Source organism: Eubalaena glacialis, chromosome 3 (genome assembly GCF_028564815.1).
Source record: "Eubalaena glacialis isolate mEubGla1 chromosome 3, mEubGla1.1.hap2.+ XY, whole genome shotgun sequence".
Lineage (NCBI taxonomy): Eukaryota > Metazoa > Chordata > Mammalia > Artiodactyla > Balaenidae > Eubalaena > Eubalaena glacialis.
The window spans coordinates 39,224,915-39,242,968 of NC_083718.1; the positions used below are offsets into that span (position 1 = coordinate 39,224,915).

Sequence of the window (18,054 nt, forward strand, 5' to 3'; positions counted from 1 at the left end):
GGGAGGGACACAGGAAAGTGAAAGCAGAGAGAAGTATGGGGAAATTAGCCCTAAGACACACAGTAATCATGTGTGTGGAAGAGGACTCTCACACAGCTGTGAAATATAGGTCCTGGCCCAGTTTAACCACACCTACTTGACAGCTGACATCCATGTTACATGTATATCTCTTCATGTAAGAAACCGAAAGAATTTTCTGTAAGTTCTTGACCCAGAGTATGGTGCACAGACCAGCAAGGTCAGCATCTCCTGGGAGCTTGTTAGAAATGCAGAATTTTCATACCCACTGAATCAGAATCATATTTTCACAAGATGCCCTGGTGATTTCTATGCAAATAAAACTTTGGAGAAGCACTTCTCTAAACCATTAACTATGTTGTAAGATACTGTTTAGGTAATTTTTTTCCATTACTGGAATTTTCTGTATCTTTCACTTTTTTTCTACAATGACTGAGTATTAACTTTTGTAATCGGCTTTTAAAGAGCTGTTACTGAACTTCCAGTTCCAGATTCACTTTTCCCTGCTTCTCTCTCTACATATAACTAAATACCCTAGAAATTGTTCAACATACAACCATAAAAGGACCACAAAAGGTAGAAAGAAAGTGGACTGGCTAGGGACCCCAGAACTTAAAGAATGACCCTGCAGTGAGTTCCCTGGGTTTTCTTTTTATCTCTCAGGATGGGTGCTATAGAAGACTGTAAGCCAGAACAGTCAACAAGCAGAGAGAGAGAGAAGCCTACTCTCCTGTTAAAGGACTGGGGAAGGGAAAGCTCACAAGGATGTAGTAGGGAGACCCATACTTAGTGATAGTGGTGGCCCAATCTGCCTAAATTAGCAGCATAGGGAGAAATTGGGGATGAGGGAAGTCTATCCTTCCCATGTCACACACCCATGGGAAGCAGCAGGTCCCAGTCCACCAGCAGCTGTATCAATAGCAGAACCTGGGTGTGCTGACATATCTCATGCCCCAGCATGTGAGCCTTCTTCTGCCTGCAATGGCAGCATCAGCAGAGTCTGGTTGGTGAGACCTAGACTTCAAGATAGCAGCAGGAGGGCTCCTCCACTCACACCAGACATGGGATTGGTAACTTATTTGTCTGGCTTCTTGGAGGCACCTCTGTGCATTTGTCCTCAAGTGGTCTTATGGATGTCTTTCAGAAAATGGTTATTTTATATGATTTGTCATGGAATTTGTTCTAATAAATCATTCTTCTATCATGTGGCAACATGCAAAAAAATAAAACAAAACAAAACGTTTCAGAAGAATTGCCGACTCAAGTTAGAACTTGCTTCACCATTTTTATCCCAATCCTCATGATTAAAAAATCAAAAAGAGCACTTAAAGAAATAATCTTTATGAAGTCAAAAACCAGAGGAGTCTCCATGATTCTCCACTCCTATGGCAAACAGGAAGGAAGAGGTGCACACATAGTGGAAAGACTGCAGCTTTCCTTTACTCCATTTGTTGTCTATTTGTGTGTATGTGTGTTTGCAGTGCAATTTAGAATATTTTCATTTTTGATGGTATACTGGAAGGCATTAAAAACCTGAAAACAATACTGAAGGCATTAATAAATACAACATAACCACTGCTTCAATGTAACAGTGCTTCAGGTTTCTTCAAGAACATCCACAGCTCTTTTCATTTGATCTCCATTTGACCCATTTTGATGTTTGAATAAAGTTTGTGCTGCCATAGTTTCTTATATATTCATAAGACAGCGTTCTCAGCTATACCAAATAATACTTGACGGTTATTTGACACTATTCGTCTTAACCTGTAGTAGTATCAAGTTCGGCCTTACTCTCCACCAATTTTCATGAATGGTTCACCCCAACATTCCATGACTGTAGAAAATTTCAGTTGAAGTAAAAATAAATGTCATCACTTTTTCCAAATTGTATAGCAAACTTTGAACAGCTTGTGGCGTACTAATTGAGAATTTCTGCCTTTAACATTTATAATATGAAATAAGTGTTCAACTGTGTTTGTCTTGCTTGGATTTCCTTTGGTTATAGTTTGATGAATCTTATTTATCTTAGATGTATATAAAAAATGTGTCTTAACCTAATAAAGAAGCGAGATCTCATCTAATTTAGAAGGCATGAAGAAGATAATTTTAAAGTCCAAATAAAGACACAAAAGTTGGGAAAGCAATAGTACTTTGACAAATGGAAATTGTCCTTCTGAATTCTCCCAGATTGTAATCTCTTGTAAGCAGCAATTTAAGCAGGATTAAGTCTTTATTTAGAATATAACATTCATTATTCTTTGCCTCTAGATACCGACTCATCGGTCAATCCTCTGCTGCATGCATCATCTCTGGCAACTCTGTCATCTGGGATAATGACCCACCTATTTGTGAGAGTGAGTTGGAATATTCTTTTCTATCACCTTTACCAATAAGTTCTCACTTTCCCCCTGGAGTTATAAAAATCTTGATTGATTTTTTTCATTCTGTCATTCAGATGGCTGAAGACAGCTATAATGGTCTCAAAAATACATGTGGGGTCCTGGCAACTGTTTTCTTAAGTTCTTCTTTATCCTGGGTTGTGCCTTTTCTGAACCTGGGGACTTAAATGCATAAAAGTCTTCAAACTTTATTTTTACCTCAGTTAATTTGGAATTATGTTGGTTCTGCCATCCCCAGTATAATAACCATCCTGCTTAGAAAATTAGTAAAGATTTTTAAAGTGATACTCTTTGAGGTTTGATGAAGCTGTGGAGGAATTCACACTTTCGTGTGCCAATGGTTCAACACACTCTCTTGAAAGTCATTATGTAATATAAGCCTCAAAATTGGGCTTATATTTTGACCCGCTTCTTAGAATTTATACTTAGGAAATAAACAGATTGTAAACTTTTTATTGCAGCATACTTTATAATGGCAAACATGTTAAACTAACCTAAATGCACTGCATGGTTCCTAATATGGTTTGGAAATAACCTATTGGAAGCAAAAAGACATGTTAAAAGTGACTACTGAGAATTCCCTAAGAAGCATAAGATAGCCATGCAGAACTAGAAGAAATACATCCATACATTGGAAATTTATTCAGCCATAAAAAGATATTATGGAAAAACACTTAATATTTATAAAGATGATTATTATATATATTTCTGTGAAGAAAATCAGATGACAAAATAGTATGTTTTATACACAATTTATACAAGACTATACAAGATCTCATTATATTAAAAATAATACACCTTGACATATTTCCATATTTTTGTCTCTATCTATAATTCTGTAACCTTTTCTATATCCAACCCTGGCAAATGGCTTTAAGCCTCCTTGGTAAAGGGTAGGGAGGAAACTTACATCATACATTTTGGCTGTGCAGCAGTTGCTTCCTCTTCCTCAAGAAGAGCCAGTCTCCCGTTTTATTGAAGCTGCTCTGGGTCTCTAAACTGGTTCTCAAGTCTTAGAATTGGTTGATAAATAACCACAACTCTCTTTTGTAGTGATTCAAGTCAGACTTCTGTTCACTAGATCTAGATCTTCTCTGCTAATACAAATCAACTAAAACTTTAGACCACTATCCATCTGCTTCAGTTTTAGAGATTCCATGATCAATGAGCCAATGACAAAGATCTTTGCAGGAAAATCATTCTGATTTCTGCTTCAGTTGTCTCTGACAGTTAAGTGCTACCACTTGGCCTCTGTGACCCTGAGGTCCTTTCATCCCCATTGGATTCAGGTAACCCCATTTAATAGCTACCATTCCCACTGTCATTCCTGGCCTATGGAGAATAGCCATCACAGAGTTCTTCAAGGATGCTGAAACTTCTGCATAAATGTATTTCTCAAAGCCTTGGGTAAAAGGTCTCACTTTCAACCTATGTGCACCATGGAGATAATTAGGGAGTAGATGAACAGGTCTTACATAATAAATCCACTCTAGCATTTCTAAGTCCCTAGGCCACAGGATGCTTTCCTCTGCAGTACACTAATAATGTTCTGCTTTTGAACTTCATTCTGTTAGGCCACACTCAAACTAACACATTGGATTCAGAATCTCAATTCTTTTGCTGTATTTTATACTTTCTCACAGGTCATAAGTTTTATTTCCCCAAATCTCCCTGGTCCTGTCAGGGCTTGAATCTGGTTAGAGGACTAGAAACAATGCAAGGTGGTAGGGATAGGTCCTGAGGAAAATCAGCAGTCCCTGCAATTTGGGTTGCCAGACTTAGTAAATAAAAATGCAAGATGCCCAATTAAATTTGAATTCAGAGAAGCAACAAATATTTCTGTAGAATAAATATGTGCCATGCAATATTTGGGATATACTTAGAAATTTTCTTTTTTTTCTGAAATTCAAATTTAACTGAGCATTCTGTATTTTCCACGGCAGTCCTATCAGGACAGCTACCTCAGGAGAGTCTGTTAGTTTCTTCAGGCAAGAGGATGCTTTTCTCCTCGGACCAGGGAGGAAGGCTCTCCTTCTGGCAAAGGAGGCTTGGCAGAATTTCTTTTTTTCTTCTTTGCCATCTGTGTATCTTCTTCTTCTTTTTTTTTTTTTTAAACATCTTTATTGGAGTATAATTGCTTTACAATGGTGTGTTAGTTTCTGCTTTATAACAAAGTGAATCAGTTATACATATACATATGTTCCCATATCTCTTCCCTCTTGCTTCTTTTTTTTTTTGTATTTAGAATTATTTACTTTTCTTTGTGGTTACAATTTTTTTTAACATCTTTATTGGAGTATAATTGCTTTACAATGGTGTGTTAGTTTCTGCTGTATAAAAAAGCGAATCAACTGTCTGCATGCATATATCCCCATATCCCCTCCCTCTTGCATCTCAATCCCACCCTCCCTATGCCACCCCTCTAGGTGGTCACAAAGCACCGAGCTGATCTCCCTGTGCTATGCAGCTGTTTCCCACTAGCTATCTATTTTATATTTGGTAGTGTATATATGTCAGTGCTATTCTCTCACTTCATCCCAGCTTACCCTTCCCAATTACCGTGTACTCAAGTGTATTCTCTACGTCTCTGTCTTTATTCCTGTCCTGCCACTAGGTTCTTCAGAACCTTTTTTTTTTTTTTTTAGATTCCATACATATGTGTTAGCATACAGTATTTGTTTTTCTCTTTCTCACTTACATCACTCTGTATGACAGACTCTAGGTCCATCCACCTCACTACAAATAACTCAATTTCATTTCTTTTTATGGCTGAGTAATATTCCATTGTATATATGTGCCACATCTTCTTTATTCATTCTTCTGTTGATGGACACATAGGTTGTTTCCATGTCCCAGCTATTGTAAATAGAGCTGCAGTGAACATTGTGGTACATGACTCTTTTTGAATTATGGTTTTCTCAGGGTATATGCCCAGCAGTGGGATTGCTGGGTGGTAAGGTAGTTCTGTTTTTAGTTTTTTAAGGAACCTCCATACTGTTCTCCAGAGTGGCTGTATCAATTTACATCCCACCAACAGTGCAAGAGGGTTCCCTTTTCTCCACACCCTCTCCAGCATTTATTGTTTGTAGATTTCTTGATGATGGCCATTCTGACCGGTGTGAGGTGATACCTCATTGTAGTTTTGATTTGCATTTCTCTAATGATTACTGATGTTGAGCATCCTTTCATGTGTTTGTTGGCAATCTGTATATCTTCTTTGGAAAAATGTCTATTTAGGTCTTCTGCCCATTTTCGGATTGGGTTGTTTGTTTTTCTGATATTGAGCTGCATGAAATGCTTGTAAATTTTGGAGATTAATCCTTTGTCAGTTGCTTCATTTGCAAATATTTTCTCCCATTCTGAGGGTTGTCTTTTCGTCTTGTTTAAGGTTTCCTTTGCTGTGCAAAAGCTTTTAAGTTTCATTAGGTCCCATTTGTTTATTTTTCTTTTTATTTCCATTTCTCTAGCAGGTGGGTCAAAAAGGATCTTGCTGTGATTTATGTCATAGAGTGTTCTGCCTATGTTTTCAGCTAGGAGTTTTATAGTGTCTGGCCTTCATTTAGGTCTTTAATCCATTTTGAGTTTACTTTTGTGTATGGTGTTAGGGACTGTTCTAATTTCATTCTTTTACATGTAGCTGTCCAGTTTTCCCAGCACCATTTATTGAAGAGGCTGTCTTTTCTCCATTGTATATTCTTGCCTCCTTTATCAAAAATGAGGTGACTATATGTGTATGGGTTTATGTCTGGGCTTTCTGTCCTGTTCCATTGATCTATATTTCTGTTTTTGTGCCAGTACCATACTATCTTGATTACTGGAGCTTTGTAGAATAGTCTGAAATCAGGGAGCCTGATTCCTCCACCTCCGTTTTTTGTTTTTTTTTTTCTCAAGATCGCTTTGGCTATTCGGAGTCTTTTGTGTTTCCATACAAATTGTGTAATTTTTTGTTCTACTTCTGTGAAAAATGCCATTGGTAGTTTGATAGGGATTGCATTGAATCTGTAGATTGCTTTGGGTAGTAGAGTCATTTTCACAATGTTGATTCTTCCAGTCCAAGAACATGGTATATCTCTCCATCTGTTTGTATCATCTTTAATTTCTTTCATCAGTGTCTTATAGTTTTCTGCATACAGGTCTTTTGTTTCCTTAGGTAGGTTTATTCCTAGGTATTTTATTCTTTTTGTTGCAGTGGTAAATGGGAGTGTTTCCTTAATTTCTCTTTCAGATTTTTCATCATTAGTGTATAGGAATGCCAGAGATTTCTGTGCATTAATTTTGTATCCTGCTACTTTACCAAATTCATTGATTAGCTCTAGTAGTTTTCTGGTAGAGTCTTTAGGATTTTCTATGTATAGTATCATGTCATCTGCAAACAGTGACCATTTTACTTCTTCTTTTCCGATTTGGATTCCTTTTGTTTCTTTTTCTTCTCTGATTGCTGTGGCTAAAACTTCCAAAACTATGTTGAATAATAGTGGTGAGAATGGGCAACATTGTCTTGTTCCTGATCTTAGAGGAAATGGTTTCAGTTTTTCACCATTGAGAACGATGCTGGCTGTTGGTTTGTCATATATGGCCTTTATTATGTTGAGGTAAGTTCCCTGTATGCCTACTTTCTGGAGGGTTTTTATCATAAATGGGTGTTGAATTTTGTTGAAAGCTTTTTCTGCATCTATTGAGATGATCATATGGTTTTTATCCTTCAGTTTGTTAATATGGTGTGTCACATTGATTGATTTGTGTATATTGAAGAATCCTTGCATTCCTGGGATAAACCCCACTTGATCATGGTGTATGATCCTTTTAATGTGCTGTTGGATTCTGTTTGCTGGTATGTTGTTGAGGATTTTTGCATCTATGCTCATCAGTGATATTGGCCTGTAGATTTCTTTCTTTGTGACATCTTTGTCTGGTTTTGTATCAGGGTGATGGTGGCCTCGTAGAATGAGTTTGGGATTGTTCCTCCCTCTGCTATATTTTGGAAGAGTTTGAGAAGGATAGGTGTTAGCTCTTCTCTAAATGTTTGATGAATTTGCCTGTGAATCCATCTGGTCCTGGGCTTTTGTTTGTTGGAAGATTTTTAATCACAGTCTCAATTTCAGTACTTGTGATTGGTCTGCTTATATCTTCTCTTTCTTCCTGGTTCAGTCTCGGAAGGTTGTGCTTTTCTAAGAATTTGTCCATTTCTTCCAGGTTTTCCATTTTATTGGCATAGAGTTGCTTGAAGTAATCTCTAATGATCCTTTGTATTTCTGCAGTGTCAGTTGTTACTTCTCCTTTTTCATTTCTAATTCTATTGATTTGAGTCTTCTCCCTTTTGTTTTTGATGAGTCTGGCTAATGGTTTATTTTGTGTATCTTCTCAAAGAACCAGCTTTTAGTTTTATTGATCTTTGCTATTGTTTCCTTCATTTCTTTTTCATTTATTTCTGATCTGATATTTATGATTTCTTTCCTTCTGCTAACTGTGGGGGTTTTTTGTTTTTCTTTCTCTAATTGCTTTAGGTGTAAGGTTAGGTTGTTTATTTAAGACGTTTCTTGTTTCTTGTGGTAGGATTGTGTTGCTATAAACTTCCCTCTTAGAACTGCTTTTGCTGTATCACATAGGTTTTGGGTCATCGTGTTTTCATTGTCATTTGTTTCTAGATATTTTGATTTCCTCTTTGATTTCTTCAGTGATCTCTTGGTTATTTAGTAGTGTATTGTTTAGCCTCCATGTGTTTGTATTTTTTACAGATTTTTTTTCCTGTAATTGATATCTAGTCTCATAGCGTTGTGCTTGGAAAAGATACTTGATGCGATTTCAATATTCTTAAATTTACCAAGGCTTGATTTGTGACCCAAGATATGATCTATCCTGGAGAATGATCCATGAGCACTTGAGAAGAAAGTGTATTCTGTTGTTTTTGGATGGAATGTCCTATAAATATCAATTAAGTCCATCTTATTTAATGTATCATTTAAAGCTTGTGTTTCGTTATTTATTTTCATTTTGGATGATCTGTCCATTGGTGAAAGTGAGGTGTTAAAGTCCCCTACTATGATTGTGTTACTGTCAATTTCCCCTTTTATGGCTGTTAGCATTTGCCTTATGTATTAAGGTGCTCCTATGTTGGGTGCATAAATATTTAAAATTGTTATATCTTCCTCTTGGATTGATCCCTGGATCATTATGTAGTGTCCTTCTTTGTCTCTTGTAAGAGTTTTAATTTAAAGTGTATTGTGTCTGATATGAGAATTGCTACTCCAGCTTTCTTTTGATTTCCATTTGCATGGAATATCTTTTTCCATCCCCTCACTTTCAGTCTGTGTGTGTCCCTAGGTCTGAAGTGGGTCTCTTGTAGACAGCATACATACGGGTCTTGTTTTTGTATCCATCAGCCAGTGTGTGTCTTTTGGTTGGAGCATTTAATCCATTTACATTTAAGGTGATTATCGATATGTATGTTCCTATTACCATTTTCTTAATTGTTTTGGGTTTGTTATTGTAGGTCTTTTCCTTCTCTTGTGTTTCCTGCCTAGAGAAGTTCTTTTAGCATTTGTTGTAAAGCTGGTTTGGTGGTGCTGAATTCTGTTAGCTTTTGCTTGTCTGTAAAGGTTTTAATTTCTCCTCGAATCTGAGTGAGATCCTTGATAGGTAGAGTAATCTTGGTTGTAGGTTTTTCCCTTTCATCACTTTAAATATGTCCTGCCACTCCCTTCTGGCTTGCAGAGTTTCTGCTGAAAGATCAGCTGTTTACCTTATGCGGGTTCCCTTCTATGTTATTTGTTGCTTTTCCTTTGCTGCTTTTAATATTTTTTCTTTGTATTTAATTTTTGATAGTTTGATTAATATGTGTGATTAATATGTTTGATTAATATGTGTGTTGGCGTGTTTCACCTTGGATTTATCCTGTGCTTCCTAGACTTGATTGACTATTTCCTTTCCCATGTTAGGGAAGTTTTCAACTATAATATCTTCAAATATATTCTCAGTCCGTTTCTTTTTCTCTTCTTCTTCTGGGATCCCTAATTCGAATGTTGGTGTGTTTAATGTTGTCCCAGAGGTCTCTGAGACTGTCCTCAATTCTTTTCATTTTGTTTTCTTTATTCTGCTCTGTGGTAGTTATTTCCACTATTTTATCTTCCAGGTCACTTATCCATTCTTCTGCCTCAGTTATTCTGCTACTGATTCCTTCTTGAGAATTTTTAATTTCATTTATTGTGTTGTTCATCATTGTTTGTTTGCTCTTTAGTTCTTCTAGGTCCTTGTTAGATGTTTCTTGTATTTTCTCCATTCTATTTCCAAGGTTTTGGATCATCTTTACTATCGTTATTCTGAATTCTTTTTTCAGGTAGACTGCCTATTTCCTCTTCATTTGTTTAGTCTGGTGAGTTTTTACCTTGCTCCTTCATCTGCTGCATATTTCTCTGTCTTCTCATTTTGTTTAAGTTACTGTGTTTGGGGTCTCCTTTTTGCAGACTTCAGGTTCGTAGTTCCCATTGTTTTTGGTGTCTGCCCTCAGTGGGTGAGGTTGGTTCAGTGGCTTGTGTAGGCTTTTTGGTGGAGGGGACTGGTGCCTGTGTTCTGGTGGGGAGACTGGATCTTGTCTTTCTCGTGGACAGGGCCACGTCCTGTGGTGCGTTTTGGGGTGTCTGTGAACTTAATATGAATTTAGTCAGCCTCTCTGCTAATGGGTGGGGTTGTATTCCTGTCTTGCTAGTTGATTGGCATGGGGCATCTAACACTGGAGCTTGCTGGCCGTCCGGTGGTGTTGCGTCTTAGTGTTGAGATGGAGATCTGTGTGAGAGCTCTCGCCAATTGATATTATGTGGTGGGGGAGGTCTCTGGTTGTCCAATGTCCTGAACTTGGCTCTTCGACCTCAGAGGCTCAGGCCTGATGCCAGGCCAGAGCACCAAGACCCTGTCAGCCACACGGCTCAGAAGAAAAGGGAGAAAAAAAGAAAGAAAAAACAATTTAAGAAAAAAAAATTATTAAAATTTAAAAAATAATAATAATAATTAAAAAAAGAAGAGAGCAACGAAACCAATAAACAAATCCACCAGTGATAACAAGTGCTAAAAACCATACTAAGATAAACATAAAAATCAGAAACAAATCAGTCAAAGACAGCAAACCCCAAGTCTACAGTTGCTCCCAAAGTCCACCACCTCAATTTTGGGATGATTCATTGTCCATTCAGGTATTCCACAGATGCAGGGTACCTCAAGTTGATTGTGGGGATTTAATCCGCTGCGGCTGAGGCTGCACAGAGCAATTTCCCTTTCTCTTCTTTGTTCACACAGCTCCTGGGGTTCAACCTTGGTTTTGCCCCTACCTCTACGTGTAGGTTGCCCTCAGGCATCTGTTCCCGCCCAGATGGGACAGGGTTTAAGTGGAAGCCAATTAGGGGGCACTGGCTCACTGAGGCTGGAGGGGGGAGGGAGGGGTATGGTAGTTATAATTGGAATGCCTGGCAAGCCTGTGGTGGCAGAGGCCAGTGTGGTGTTGCAACAGCCTGAGGCGCACTGTGTGTTCTCCTGGGGAAGTTGTCTCTCGATCACAGGACCCTGGCAGTGGCGTGTTGCACAGGCTCCCAGTGGGGTGTGGATAGTGACCTGTGCTTGCATACAGGATTCTTGGTGACTGCAGCAGCAGTGTTAGCATTTCATGCCCGTCTCTGGGGTCTGAGCTGATAGCCCTGGCTCATGCCTGTCTCTGGAGCTCGTTTAGGTGGTGCTCTGCCTTCTGTGGGCAGAGAGGGAAGGAATCCCCTCTCCTTGTGTACCCTGAAACAATGGTGTCTTGCTCCTTAGGCAGGTCTAGACTTTTTTCCACACTCCCTCCTGGCTAGCTGTGGCACACTGGCCCACTTCAAGCTGTGTTCACGCAGCCAACCCCAGTCCTCTCCCTGGGATCTGACCTCCGAAGCTCAAGCCTCAGCTCCCAGCCCCAACCCGCCCTGGCGGGTGAGCAGACAAGCCTCTCAGGCTGGTGAGTGCTGGTCAGCACTGATCCTCTGTGCGGGAATCTCTCTGCTTTGCCCTCTACACCCCTGTTGCTGCACTCTCTTCCATGGCTCTGAAGCTTCCCCCATGCCCCCCTCCCATCTCCACCAGTGAAGGGGCTTTCTAGTGTGTGGAAACTTTTCCTTCTTCACAGCTCCCTCCCAGAAGTACAGGTCCCATCCCTATTGTTTTGTCTCTGTTTTTTCTTTTTTCTTTTGCCCTACCCAGGTGCATGGGGATTTTCTTGCCTTTTGGGAAGTCTGAGGTCTTCTGCCAGATCTTCAGTAGGTGTTCTGTAGGAGTGGTTCCACATGTAGATGTATTTTTGATGTATTTGTGTGGAGGAAGGTGTTCTCCACGTCTTACTTCTCTGCCATCTTGAAGATCCTCTCTCGGAAGAATTTCCTGGTTCAAGGTATTCTGTTTCATTAGAAATTTTTCCATATATCTCCATCTCAATTTTCAGAGTCTTTCTTTTTCTAATCAATGCCCAAACTTTAGCATAAGAGACTCTGAAATTGTGAATTCAATTTGCGTTGTAGTTCAGCCACAGGATTAGGTGGTGTGTTTGTTTTTCAGGAATCTTGGCCCTGTGGCCACAGGATACAAGTGTTTCTTTTAGGACAGATGTAGAAGCTTCCAGATCCAGACGTTGAGCAGGAATTTAAAGCTTTGTACTCACAATTTTCTTTCTCTTAAGTTCTCTGGTGCACTTAGAAGTATGCAACCAACTCCATTATTTGCCTTCCTTAAAATGTTCTAGGACAGCAACCACTTGGTCACCCAAAACCTTGCTTCTATTGATTGTAGATGTCTATGGGTGTTAACTGAGGTTATCTTCTTTCTCTACACGCCATAAACTACTTGTGTGCCCTTTTTCATGGGCAACGTTAATTCCTTTAAATCCAATCGTATCAAAGAACCAATCCCAGACTCTTCTGTTACTCTGGGATAAATTTTGGTCCAAATATGTAAGCAGAACTACTATTGGTATTATGAAATAAGAGATTTATTATGCAATTAAACTTTATCCAATTGCATGAGGAGCTGCTCTAAAAAGATCAGAAAAATCACTAACCAGCTGTCTTGGAGTTGGGGCTTTCAGGAAGCTAAGCACATCTGACTGCTGGGGTAGAACTGGGAAGAGGGCTGGTGTTAGAAATCTGTAAAAGTGTTTTGCTCTTCATGACTACTGCTTCTGTAAGCTCACAGTGAAGCATCTGAGAGTGGGTTGGAATCACTGTAGGTAAGCAGGACCAGCAGTTCAGGACAGCTGGATGCAGAAATAAGGAGAGCAAGAACAAATGGGAACCTGTCCATTTGTTTGGTGCATTTGTCCCCTTGCCACCTCTAACCAAGGATGACCTTCAGAGTGGAACGGCTGTTGCTTCATTTCTACCTTGCATTTCATGCCAATTTCTCAAACTCTAACCCCAACCTAGAACCATACAGGCAAAGTAAGTCTGGGAAAACTAGTTCCAATTTAGCCTGGATGACATTGTACAAAAACAGTAGATAACTACAAACTTTCTGTCTCCCTCCCTCTTCCTCCTCTTACTCCTGCTTCTTTCTTTTCTTTCTCTATCCCTTCCTTCTTCCTTCTATCTTTCTTTCTGGGTTTTTTTGTTTTTTTGTTTTTTGTTTTTTCCACGCCACATGATTTCCAGGATCTTAGTTCCCCAACCAGGGATTGAACCTGGGCCCATGGCAGTGAAAGCACTGAGTCCTAACCACTGGACCACCAGGGAACTCTCTCTTCATTCCTTCCTCCCTCCTTCCCTCCCTCCCTCCCTCCTTCCCTCCCTCCCTCCCTCCCTTCCTTCCTTCCTTCCTTCCTTCCTTCCTCTCTTTCTTTCTTCCTTTCTTTCTTTCACTAGGTAGACCACCAGTGTAACATTTCACCTTGGGGGCTAGAAGGGATCCTTGTTTTGTTCCCCATCTCAAAGGGAAAGATTCAATCAAATATTTCACTATTAATCTGGTATTTGTTGTAGGTTTTTTTGTAGCTACCCATTTTTAGATTAAGGAAGTTCCCTTATGCTCTTCATTGCTAAGAAATTTTGAAAGGCAAACTGATTCAAATTCCAATTTTACATTCTTGAAATAAATCAGCTTGGTCATAATATTTTATAATTTTTATTTGTTGTTTAATATGCTTTTGTTTGAGATATAATTCACATACCATAAAATTACCCTTTTAAAGTATACAGTTCAATGATTTTTGGTATATTCATACTTGTGTAACCAGCACCATTAATTTTAGAACACTTTTATTACTCCATTCTTAATATTTTTTAGAGAGATTAGACTGTAATTTTCTTTCTTGTAATGTTTTTATCAGATTTTAGTATCAAATTTATGATAGTCTCATAAAGCCAGCTGGTAGTGTTCCATATATCTGTTTCCCTGTAAGGGTTTAGGTGAGATTGACATTAATTCTTTTTTAGATATTTGAAAGAATTCATCAATAAAGCCTTGTGGCCTGGAATTTACTTTGTTAGATGGTCTTTTTTTCCCAACAATTTATTCACACTGTGTAGACTTTTTATTAAAGTTTAACATATATAGTAAAGTGCACAATCTTAATCATTCAGTTCATGGAATTTTTACAAAGTGAACGCACCCATGTAAATAGCACTCAGATAAGGTATAGAACATTATCAGCACCTCAGACTCCCCATCTTGCCCTTTCTCAGTTATTATCTTCCCAAAGTAACTATTATTCTGTCTTCTATCACCAAAGATTAGCTCTGCCTCTTCCTATATTTTATATTAAAGGAACAAAAAAATGTGTATTCCTGTGTCCAGCTTCTGCTCAGTGTTATACTTAGGAGACTCATCCATGCTGTTGTATGTAGGATTAATTGGACCTTTTCTATTGCTATACTGTATTTAATTAATTTGTAAATTCAGCTGTTTAAATATCAGCAGTATTTCTTACAGGTACATATGCAAATCTATAGAAATTTGCGACTCTTTATACATATGCAAATCTATTCATATTTATATACATGCAAATCTATATAAATTGTTTATATTTCTATAAGTGGAATTGCTGGGTATAAATATATTCAGTTTTAATAGATATTGCCAAAAGATTTTATAAAATGGTTGTACAAATTTACACTTCCACCAGAAGCATATGAAAGGTCCGGCTGCTCCACATCCTTGGAAACTTGTTATTTATCAATTGTTTAAATATTAGCTATTCTAGTGGCTCACTGTGGTTTTTAATTTGCATTTTCCTAATGACTGATGCTGAGCACCTTTTCATACGCTTATGAACGCCTGTTTAAAACTTTTCCCCAATGTTTACCTGTTTGTGTATCTCTTTATTGTTCTGTAGAAGTTCTTTACATATTCTCAGATTTTCCAATAAATGTAACACAAAAATTTTCTTCCAGGCTAAAACTTGTCTTTTTGCTTTCTTAATGATGTCCTTGGTAATAGAAATACATTTTAATAATGTCTAATTCATGAGCCTTTTCCTTTCTAGTTACTGCTTTCTCTGTTCTACTTAAAAAAAATCTTTGCCTGTCATTTTATTTTTCATGTCTAAGTCTGTGATTCATTGATTCATCTCAAATTTATTTTTTGTATGGTGTGGAGTATGGTCAAAGTATTCATTTTTTGGGTTTTTTTCCCTGTTGGATAGATAATCAATCTAATAACATTTATTTAAAAAGACCATTCCTTGTATACCACAATGCCCATAAGTCAGGTGATGTGATATGTGAATCTCATTCCAGAGAGGTTCTGTTCCTTTGGTTTATTTACTACACTGTTTTCATTTCATTTCATAGCATTATATTAAGACTGATATCTGGTGGCTCGTATCCTCTAACCATTTACTTTCAAATTTACATGGTAACTCTTGGCCCTTTGCATTTCCATATAAAATTTAGAATCAGCTTGTCAGTTTCCACACACACACAAAAAAAATCCTGCTTGAATTTGTATTGAGTTTCTGTTGACTCAGTAGATCAATTTGTGGACCATTAACATATTTACATTTTTGAGTTTTAAATTCATGAACATCCCTCCATTTTTGAAGTCTAATAAGATTAGCTAAATTTTCTTTTAAATTCAATAGTTTATCTGCCTATTCTTTTTGATATGCTGCATAAACAATCATGTCATTTGTGAATAATTATCATATTTTTAAATTCTTTCCTTTCCTGTATCTTTTATTTATTTCTTTTATTTTATTGCATTGGCTAGAAACTCCAGTACAATGTCGAATGGAAGAGATAATATTGGTTTTACATAGTCATTATAAAGCATGATATTTCCTGTAAATTTTTGGCAGATATCCTTATCAGATTAAGGAAATTCCTTTTGCTATCTAATTTGCTAAAAGACTCATCATGAATGTGTGTTCTAATTTATCACTCTGCATCTATTGAGATAATCATATCTGTTTCTCCTTTACTTTGTTGATGTTTTGTATTACATTGATTGATCTTTGGAAAGCTAACCAGCTTTGAATTACTAGAATAAATCCATCTTGGTCATGATGTGTTATATATGATTATCTTGTGTGTGGTGTATGTGTTTGTGTGTGTGTGATTGCTAATACGTTTTATTCAAGTATTGTAAGATTGGTTTAATATTTAAAAATTAGTCAATGAAAGTCATATTTTGACCATTATACCATCCTCTGTAAGTAATGCTCTGTTCAGTTTCTTAATATTTTGTTTAGAAAATTTGCATTTATGTTCTCAAGAGATGTTGAACTCTAATTTATTTTTTTCTTTTAATGCCCTTGTCAGGTTTGGGCATCAAGATTATGCTAGTCTTATAAAATGTTTTGGAAAGTATTCATTCTTTTCTATTCTCTGGAATTATTTATGTAACATTAATATTATTTTTCTTTATATCTTTGCAGTAATTCAGCAGTAAAGCAATCTGGATGTGAGTTTTTGTTGTTAGGTTTTTAATTACTGATTTAATTTCTTCAATAGCTATAAATTTTTTTTTAAGATTTTTAATATCTTATTTAATAAGTTTTAGTATGTTGTGCTTTTTAAGGAATGTATTTCATTTACATTTGCTAAGTTATTGGTATAACGTTGTTCATTATATGCTCTTATTATATTTTAACGTGTATGGGGTCTGTAGTGATATCTCTATTTTAATTCTTGATAATGGTGACATTTTAAAATTTCTTCCTCTTCATTACTTTTACTAGGTGTTTATAAATTTTACTAAGATTTTTTGAAAAACAACTTTTAACTTAATTTTCTGTAGTGTATAACTAGTTTCTATTTTATTGATTTCTGATTTATTATTTCCTTTCTGATACTTTCTTTGAGCTTAATTTGGTGTTCTCTGTTCATTAATTCTTGATATGGAAGCTTAGATAATTTTGTTTCAGCTTTTATTTTTTCTAACAGATATATTTAAACCTGTAAATTTTTCTCCAAAAGTGCTGTATTTGCTTCCCACAATCTTTATATTTTCATTATCACTGTACAGAAAAATTGTCTAATTTTCCTTTTGATATCTTCTTCTAGCCATAGTTTATTTTAAAGTGTGTTACTTAATTTTCAAACACTTGGAGATTTTTTAGTTATCATTCTTTTGTTTTAATCCTTTGAAACTTATTGAAACATGTTTTATAGCCCAGAATATGGAGTTTTGGTAAAATGTTACATATGCCCTTGAAAAGAAGGTGTAGTTGTTTTATGTCATTTTCTATAAATGTCTCTTAGGACAATATGATTTACTGTGTTTTTTTTCCTCCACTTGTTCCCTCAGTTATTGATGGGAATGTGTAAAATACCTGTGTTACTTTCCTAGGGCTGCCATAACAAATTACCACAAATGTAGTAGCTTTAAACAATAGAAATTTATTCTCTCATAGTTCAGAGGCCAGCAGTCCAAAATCAAGGTGTCAGCAAGGCTGGTTCCTTTTCCTGGGAGAAAGAATCTGTCCTATGCCTCTCTCCTACCCCTAGTGGCTGCTGCAATCCTTGGCATTCCTTGGCTTATAGATGCATCACTCCAATATCTGCCTCCATTGCACATTGCCTTCTCCTCTGTGTGTGTCCCCTTCCCTTCTGTCTCTTACAAACACTCTGGTCTTTAGATTGAAGATCTACTCTGTTAATCCAAGATGATCTCATCTCCGGATCCTTAACTTAATTATATCGTCAAAGACTCTTTTTCCAAATAAGTTCACATTCACAGGTACCATGCATTAGGACATGGAATATCTTTTTAGGGAATCACCATTTAAACCACTACAATCACCAAATATGACTGGATTTGTCTATCTCTCCTATCAGCTCTAGCGATTTTTCTTTATGTAATTTAAAAGCTATGTTATTACATGCATGAAATTTTTGAGTTTTATATTTTCCTGCTTAATTGACTCTTTTATCATAATGAAATGTCCCTCTTTACCTTTCATAATATTTCTTGCCTTAAAATCTATTTTGTATGATATCAATATAGATACACCAGCCTTCTTTTTTTGTTTTCTGTTTTTGTATTACATATGTTTCAAATCTTTTACTTTCATCCATTCTTTGTCCTATATTTAAAATTTACCTGGAAGTTCCCTGGCAGTCCAGTGGTTAAGACTCTGTGCTTTCACTGCCGAGAGAATGGGTTCAATCCCTGGTCAGGGAACTAAAATTCCACA

At 36.9% G+C, this 18,054-nt stretch overlaps 1 protein-coding gene across 1 annotated transcript in view; it reads left to right on the plus strand.

Moving 5' to 3' along the window:
- Positions 1 to 18,054, plus strand: part of CR1 (complement C3b/C4b receptor 1 (Knops blood group)) — a 177,612-nt gene that overhangs the window by 62,577 nt on the left and 96,981 nt on the right. Inside the window, exon 27 of the mRNA XM_061183731.1 lies at positions 2,287 to 2,372. Within this exon, the coding sequence (XP_061039714.1) occupies positions 2,287 to 2,372 (86 nt within the window). The remainder of the gene's footprint in view (positions 1 to 2,286; positions 2,373 to 18,054) is intronic.